This window comes from Oncorhynchus keta, chromosome 20 (assembly GCF_023373465.1).
Source record: "Oncorhynchus keta strain PuntledgeMale-10-30-2019 chromosome 20, Oket_V2, whole genome shotgun sequence".
Classification (NCBI taxonomy): Eukaryota; Metazoa; Chordata; class Actinopteri; order Salmoniformes; family Salmonidae; genus Oncorhynchus; species Oncorhynchus keta.
Window position 1 is genome coordinate 21,391,748 of NC_068440.1, and position 8,955 is coordinate 21,400,702.

At 45.9% G+C, this 8,955-nt stretch overlaps 1 protein-coding gene across 3 annotated transcripts in view; it reads left to right on the plus strand.

Annotated features, from left to right (window-relative positions):
* LOC118399540 (SNF-related serine/threonine-protein kinase-like) overlaps positions 1–3,618 on the plus strand; it is a 30,653-nt gene extending 27,035 nt beyond the window's left edge. For all 3 annotated transcript variants that reach the window (XM_035795701.2, XM_035795700.2, XM_035795698.2), the window contains exons 6-8: positions 3–215; positions 758–892; positions 1,083–3,618. In XM_035795701.2, coding sequence (XP_035651594.1) covers positions 3–215; positions 758–892; positions 1,083–2,448 — 1,714 coding nt within the window. In that variant the 3' untranslated portion in view covers positions 2,449–3,618. The remainder of the gene's footprint in view (positions 1–2; positions 216–757; positions 893–1,082) is intronic.
* The last annotated feature ends 5,337 nt before the right edge of the window (positions 3,619–8,955 follow it).

Sequence of the window (8,955 nt, forward strand, 5' to 3'; positions counted from 1 at the left end):
AGTCTGATTGACTGTATGCTGCAGAGAGACCCTAAGAGGCGGGCCACTGTGGAGCTGATCCAGGGCCATGATTGGCTGCAGGGAGTCGACCCCTCCCCTGCCACCAAGCTGACCACACCCCTGGTGTCGTACAGGAGCCTATCAGAGGAGGAGCATGGCAGTATCATCCAACGAATGGCACTAGGTGGCATCGCAGACAGGGACACAGTCACAGAGTAAGACACGCACACACACAAAATGAACGTACTGTAATTCTACAAAGGCCTCTCCTTTCCATGTCTGTTCACACAGTCCTGTCATTTGGTTGTGATGATCATTATTAGTGACTGTCCTGTCATTAGCTTCTGGTAATGATGATTATTAGTGACTGTCCAGTATCGCTGTCCTCTCGCATCACTATGCCAGCTGGCGTGACGCTAAATTGCTTCCCCACTGTCGTCATCAGCTTATTTATCATTAGCAGCCCTCTGAGCGCCTGTTCTGCAGCTGGTGTCGCGTTAAATTGATTCCCCACCCCTGTCTTCTCCGTTGGACTGACCACAGTCATCACTGTTTCGGTTCTGATCTGCTTGTGTGTGTGTGAGATTGGTGAGGGTAGCTAGTAGTTATGGTAATCTAGTATATAAAGTATGTTCTGAACGTGTCCTCTCTCTCTCTCTCTCTCTCTCTCTCTCTCTCTCTGCCTTTCTTTCTCTCTACCTTTCTCTGTCTCTCTCTTTCTCATTCTCTCTCCCGCTCACCTCCCCTCTCTCTCTAGAGCCTTGGAGTCTGACCAGTATAACCACATCACAGCTACATATTTCCTGCTGGCAGAGAGGATACTGAGGGAGAAACAGGAGAGAGATCAGAACAACCACACATGGTCCAGTCCCAGCCACAAGGCCCAGTTCAGGTATTGTAAATATAAACACACACACAACGCAGAATGTTGTGACTGTGTTTCTGTCAGTCTGCACTGCACTCAGCCCAAGGGGGGTGCTGCTGTCACAGTAAATAAACAAGTAGAGACTGAGAGGGAGGGAGCTGCCACAGTAAATGTTGTTAAAACTCTCTGCTCCCTCTCTCTGCTTAACCCTCTTCAGGCAGTCTTGGCCCACCAGAGTGGACGTGCACCAGGACATGGGGGACGGTTTGGGGGGTACCCTCATCTCCCACCCAGGGGGCCCCCAGTCTCCCGCCCGCAGTGCTGAGAGCCTGGTCCACCACGGACCCAGACCCAAAACATCCCTACTGGAACTCAACCACAGACGGTTGGACAATAACACACAACCCACACACACTCTGACCCTCCAGGCTGATGACACACACACTACAAACAAAGCACTCCCTCCTGTCGGTTCAACCAGAGAGCACCAGGACAGGGGCCTCCGGCCTCCAGTCAAGCCCCACTCCATCCCCCTCAGGCTGGGCTCCCTGGTCTCCCCCACCCCCTCTAAACAACGGAGCCCCAGCCTCTTCAGCCTAGATGAGGAGGAGGAAGATGAGGAGGAGGACGAGGAGGATTCGTCTCCCTCGGTTCTCCCTTCTCAGGTGGTTCTCCGGCATAACGTTGCCTCATCTTCATCCTCCCCTTCCTCTGTCTCTAACCGACTGACTTCTCGTAAGAGTGCACCTGTCCTCAACCAGATACACGAGGAGGAAGGAGAGGAGGAGGAAGTAGAGAAGGATGACAAGGAGAAGGAAGGAATGATAGAAGGAAAGAAGTGTGTGTTCAAGCCAGAACAAGCTTTCCTCAGCCTCCACAGTGGGATATTGACGTCGTCAGGTGTGTCGTCCCCAGCAACGGTTACCAAGGTGGCAACAGTTGCCATGGCGTCTCCCACCTCAGAGAGGAGAGATGACAATGACTCTGTGAGCCAGAGGAGACCTGACATGCACACAACAGGACCAAGACAAGGAAGACCTAGCTTTGCCAGTGGTGGGGGAGACAGAGGTTGGAGTGGGGGAGACAGAGGAAGAGAAAGCCCCTCTGCTGATAGTACAGGGGCGGGACTTGGCTCGGCCAAAGCAGCCAGCGGATTGGTGGAGAGCCTGAAACTGATGAGCATATGCCTGAGCTCCCAGTTCCACAGCCTGACAGCTGGGGGAGGAGGGGTAAGGGGGGGGAGCTTGGACCACCAGGACCAGCCAGTGTGGAGGATGTGTATGGGGGGCTCTACCGGCAGCCTGGATAAGGTCTCCCTCCTAGGGGGTCCGTCGCCCGGAGGGACCCACCACCTCCAGCACCACCCCCTTGACCACTTCGCTGACCCACAGTTCGAGGCCCCGTCCTCGGGCACACTGAGGCTGAGTGAGCTGGACCTGGCCAGGGAGCATCACCAGAACCTGAAGAACAGAGTGCTACAGATGCCTCTCAGTGATAAGACTATGTCAGTCAATATACACAGGAGCCCCAAAGAGGGTCTGCTCTGTCCCCCTTCACCGCACAGCTGCTGCCAAGTCATATAGACCACATCTATCATCCTCTCCACCCCCCCCCCTCCCCCTTCATGAGGTGGAACAAGATACTTATAGTTGCACAATGACAATCTTTAGTTCATCCATGTTTTTAGACAATCCTATTTCAGTTATTTTAATGCTGACTGAAAATAGGTGGGGACATGACCTCGTGTTGTGAATGAAATTAGTTTAAAAGATAATATCATATTAACCATCAGGGCATCTGCTGTAATTGATTGAAATGCAGTCTGTTACAACTACATTATATGGCATCTTCTCTTCACACACTCTCCATTCGTGACTCTGTAAATATGTTTAAATACAAAGTAGTACTTTAGTAGTACAGTACTTCTATTAGCAGTGCTTCCAGTAGAGCTGTGATGAGTTCTAGTCAGACCCTGACCACTATCAGGGTTGGGCTCAATGCCATTTAAATTCAGTCAATTCATACAGAATTTTGTCATAAAGAAGAATTGAGGAAAATTGGACTTGGAATTTCAGTTTACTTCCTTATTTGACTGAATTGAAATTGAAATGACCCCAACCCTGACCACTACAACCCCGTAGAGTGTTCCAAGCCAAGACATTAACAGTATCACCCCTGCAAGTGTTGCTCTGTTGTGATGGTGTTTGACATATTCTTGTGCGATATCTAACTATCTAAGTATGTAGATGCCAGTGCATGTGTTCTATTGTACAAGACGACCTCTAGAGTTTAAACATCCACCTGGGGACTGTTCCAGGAAGCAGGATCAATGATTTAGCCAGCTAACTGTCCTAAATATTCTAAAATAACATATTTTCCAGAAATATAGATTTGAAATTAGCATGGTGTAATTGACTTGACAACCAACAACAGTTTAGCTTTCAAAATGAACCAGAAAAATTAAGATGTGTGTGTATATAAATGTATGTGTATATATATATATATATATATATATCTCTGACTGTTTTTAAAGTTAGCTGGCTAAATGAATGACACTGCTTTCTAGAACACCCTACCTGTACTGCACTATGACACTGTAATGGCCTAAAACTATGTCACTCCGCCTCACACAACAAATTGTACATCAACAACAACCACAACAATATATATTCCAATAGATATGTATTGAGCCTATGTACTGTACTGTATGTATATGGTAATGTATAAAAATAAACTGATGTGAATAAGAATTATGTTAATTTTGTTATGTTTCTTTCTTGTTTGTGTAACAGGGGTGAATATTATTCGCTTCCTTGCTCACCCTTCCTCAACCAGGAGTGATCTTACTTCCTCTGCCTCGCTAACACACGTCACCGACCACTTGACAATGTCTTGGCCAGTTGTGCCACCGAGAAGGTATCGAGTAGAGACATTTTAAGTTGGAAAGTGAGGTTTGCGTTACAATATAACTGTTACATTTGGATGTTTTCTTGTGTTGGGTTGGTGTTTTAATCTTTGCTGACATATAACCAAGCACAGACTGCTACTGCAGATAACAAAGATGAAATGTATTGAAAGGCAGAGTGAAAGAGAGAGAATAGAAGAAAGAGAGAAAGATACTCCACGTGAAAGTGTGCCTGAATTGAAAGGACAAAATGTGAGTCGGAGCGAAAAGGAAGAGCGAAAGAAAGAGAGGGAGAGAGACAGATGGAAAGGAAGAGAGAGAGCGATGGCGGGGGAGAGGGACAGATGGAAAGGAAGAGAGAGAGCGATGGCAGGGGAGAGAGACAGATGGAAAGGAAGAGAGAGAGCGATGGCAGGGGAGAGAGACAGATGGAAAGGAAGAGAGAGATGGTGGGGGAGAGAGACAGATGGAAAGGAAGAGAGAGATGGTGGGGGAGAGAGACAGATGGTGGGGAGAGAGACAGATGGAAAGGAAGAGAGAGATGGTGGGGAAGAGAGACGGATGGAAAGGAAGAGAGAGAGATGGTGGGGGAGAGAGACAGATGGAAAGGAAGAGAGAGATGGTGGGGAGAGAGACATATGGAAAGGAAGATGGAAAGGAGAGAGAGATGGTGGGGGAGAGAGACAGATGGAAAGGAAGAGAGAGAGATGGTGGGGAGAGAGACAGATGGAAAGGAAGAGAGATGGGCGAGAGATAGGAAGGAAAGGAAGAGAGAGAGAGATGGAAAGGAAGAGAAGATGGAAAGGAGAGAGGAAAGGAAGAGATGGTGGGGAGAGAGAGACAGATGGAAAGGAAGAGAGAGATGGAAAGGAGAGAGAGGACAGATGGAAAGGAAGAGAGAGGAAAGCGAGAGAGAGATGGTGGGGATGGTGGGGAGAGAGACAGATGGAAAGGAAGAGAGAGAGAGAAAGAGATGGAAAGGAAGAGAGAGATGGTGGGGGGAGAGAGACAGATGGAAAGGAAGAGAGAGAGAGAGAGATGGAAAGGAAGAGAGAGAGAGAGATGGTGGGGGAGAGAGACAGATGGAAAGGGAGAGAGAGATGGAAAGGAAGAGAGAGAGATGGTGGGGGAGAGAGACAGATGGAAAGGGAGAGAGAGATGGTGGGGAAGAGAGACAGATGGAAAGGAAGAGAGAGAGAGATGGTGGGGGAGAGAGACAGATGGAAAGGACGAGAGAGAGAGATGATGGGGGAGAGAGACAGATGGAAAGGAAGAGAGAGAGCGAGAGAGATGGTGGGGGAGAGAGACAGATGGAAAGGAAAAGAGATAGAGAAAGAGATGGAAAGGAAGAGAGAGAGGTGGGGGAGAGAGATAGATGGAAAGGAAGAGAGAGAGAGAGATGGTGGGGAGAGAGACAGATGGAAAGGAAGAGAGAGAGATGGTGGGGAGAGAGATGGAAAGGAAGAGAGATGGTGGGGAGAGAGAGATGGAAAGGAAGAGAGATGGTGGGGAAGAGACAGATGGAAAGGAAGAGAGAGAGATGGTGGGGAGAGAGACAGATGGAAAGGAAGAGAGAGATGGTGAGAGAGAGAGAGAGAGAGAGAGGTGGGGGAGAGAGACAGATGGAAAGGAAGAGAGAGAGAGAGGTGGGGAGAGAGAGAGAGAGAGAGAGAGGGAGAGAGAGAGAGAGATGGTGGGGAGAGAGAGAGAGATGGAAAGGAAGAGAGAGAGAGATGGGGAGAGAGAGATGGAAAGGAGAGAGAGATGGTGGGGAGAGAGACAGATGGAAAGGAAGAGAGAGAGAGATGGTGGGCGAGAGAGACAGATGGAAAGGAAGAGAGAGAGAGAGAGATGGTGGGGGAGAGAGACAGATGTAAAGGCAGAGAGAGAGAGAGATGGTGGGGGAGGGAGACAGATGGAAAGGAAGAGAGAGAGAGATGGTGGGGGACAGAGACACAACAGCAGGTTCTTCAGATGTAGGTGTAATGTGGCAGTAGTCTGAAACACTAAGTAAACTGGTATTGTCCCCAGGACACCTAGTTACTGAGAGGAGGTAGTCATTCAATATGCAATCTTGTCACAGTGTGTGTGCTTGTGCGTGTGTGTTTGTGTGTAATAATAATCCATCATTTGGTGGGTGCTTCTATTTGTCCTATTGCACACATGTACAAGTGTGTATTATACACATGTGAATTGGAAGTGTGTGTGTGTGTCATCACAATTAACTGGTGTCATCATTAGGCCCTGTCACTGAAAGTAAGGAAGCAAGGCTTTCACAGCAGAGAGAAAGTGAAAGGAAGAGAGAGATCAAAAGAAAAACTGCTTCCTCTGTATTATTATTATCCAACTCTTTTTGTCATTGTCATGTTGCCAAACAGAAACACACTAACATTGTGCTTGGATGTCTGCCCATATCTATAGAGCCAGCTAGTTATCTGTCCACTGACTGATTTTAGACCCAGGGTCTGTACAGAGCACACCATTCAAACTGTTCCATAATGACAAGGTGACTGTTATGTAGCAGTATTGACTCTTGACACACTGAACCTGTGAACATACACTCTCTTCAACGACCTTCTGTCTGATAAGGGAGTGGAGAGGAAGAGAACCACATAGAGAGAGTGAATGAATGAACCAATCACTGTACTTCATTGATCCCCAAAGGGGAAATGGGTTTTTTCACTGGCTGCGGAAAGGGAAGGTCACAGAAGGTCAGGACAGCCTACTCCTTTCCCACCTTTCAGCTCCAACCGGCATTATAACTAGTACGAACAACCAATAATACTCTGGTTAGAACACACACTCACACATAATTTCTTGCGATTCCAAGGGTTACGAAGACGTCACCGGTCTCCATGGCTTTGCTGTTGCCAAGATACAGCTCTCTAGGATGGGATGTTGTGGCAGGCGAGGTGAGGCGATAGGGAGAGAGGTGACATAAGAGTGTCAGTGTTACATATTAAGGTGGGGGTCGGCTCCACTTTAGACTATAAGAGAAGAATGTAGGCATCAGGGTTGAGGTCAAGTCCATTTCAAATGAGTCAGTTCAGCAAGTGAATTGACAAAGTTTCTGCAACAAGATGCCTTTCTTTAGTAAAACACTGGTGCCAGCCTATTTGCAGTGCCAGCCTGTGTGTGTTGTGTCAGTGATTTGCATTGCTCATCATCCCTTACAGTAGCATAATTTGCATGGTGATACTTCAGCACCACCTTCAGGAATAGTTCCGTTGGTGTGTGTGTGTGGTAACTAGAGAAAATGGTTTGACTATGATTGGAACAGAAACACACACACACACTGACTGAACTGGTGGTTACGATCAGAGACACTTTACACGTACGTGGTGGATTGAGACGAGAGCAGAGAGAATTATAGATCTAGACTACATCTGATTACAATTTCAATTTCTCAGGTGAGTAGAAGTTTGTGTCTGAAATCTAAACGTATTCCCACTACTTTTCAACATATGGCACCTTAATCCTAATATTTAGTGCACTACCTTTCAAGATAGGGCACATTATTCTTAATTTATAGTGCACTACCTTTCAAAATAGGGCTCTGGTCCAAAGTGATTTACTATATGAGGAGTATAGGGCCTTGGTCATTGTAGTACACTATATAGGGAGTAGGGTGTCATTGAGGATTTCTTGTATTTTATTTACTGGACATAATACTTAGACTGGCAGCTGAGTCAATGTTAGTCATCTTCAGTGAAACGCAACACAGAGAGAATACATTTCATCTGTTGAATCCTTCAAAGTGACGAGCAGAAATGAGGAATTGTTTCCAGATAATTGATCTATATATTATCTAGTATGCTAGCCAGTAACAGCTCAAGTAGACCAGTAGCATAAGGCATTATGGAAGTACTGTTGCTACAACTGTAAATGTTTGTTGATCATGTTTGATCTGTTTTGTGTTTGATAGTAGTAAAAGGAGACCGAAATAGGTGTGTATTTACATTTTTTTATTTTACCTTTATTTTACTTGGCAAGTCAGTTAAGAACAAATTCTTATTTTCAATGGCGGCCTAGGAACAGTGGGTTAACTGCCTGTTCAGGGGCAGAACGACAGATTTTGTATCTTGTCAGCTCGGGGATTTGAACTTGCAACCTTTCGGTTACTAGTCCAATGCTATGGGCATGATGAAAGTGTTTCTATGAGATATAACCACCTCGTTATGAGAGTAACTGTTTTGTGGTTGATAGTAGTAAAAGGAGACCGAAATAGGTGTGTATGGGCATGATGAAAGTATTTTAAGTGTGTTTATGTGTTTAGAGGTCTTAGGAGAGAGGAGGGGATCAGTGCCTCTAAAATGAATCTCACTGGGGAACATGCATCCCCAATGTTGAGAGGTGAGATTAATCCAAAGCTGTTGATGACTGTTGTCCATCGCAGAACTCAGCAGTGAGTTTACATCATCATTGGGCTAGATAAGAATAGAATAGATTAGTGTTTAAAGGTCTGTCTGTTGTGTTGAAGCCTAATCCAGCAGGAGAGACCAGAGCTGTGCGTCCATGAAGAGTGACCAGTCTATGGATCCACCTACCGTGTCCAGAGAGAGAACCTCTTCTACTAAACTAAAGTAAGCGGGGTGCTCTTGAGCCAAATAGGTTCCCCTAATGTACAGACATGGTGTCCATCTATAAATTTATCAACGAAAGAAAGCTAAAAAAATTTGTTAGACATACCTGTAATGCTCCAACGAGAAACCTATCAAATAACTTGAAAATATTTTAAAATAACGTTTGTAGAGATGTATTTAGTGACACCACAACATCTTCTAAATAGCTCTTGTCTGTGTGTGTCTTTTCCAGGGCACATCAGAAGAGACCAGTCTCACCTGCACACAGCTGTGTGTCCGTGAAGAGTGGCCAGTCTTTAAATCATCCAATCATGTTCAAAGGTGGAGACTCTTCTACTAAACTACAGTAAGCGAGCATCAAGATCCTCGACATAACTAGTGTAATTGGTTAGGTATGCATGTCATTCTCCAATTAGAAACTTATAAAATAATTAGTGAAATAAAATAAAGTGTAAAGATTGTATGCTCAGTGACACCACAACATCTACTTAAGGTCGACATAAATATTTATTGTCTCTGTGTTTGTCCAGAGTTCATCAGGAGAGATCAGAGTCACCTGTTCCCAGCTATGTGTCCATGAAGAGTCACCAGTCTATGGATTC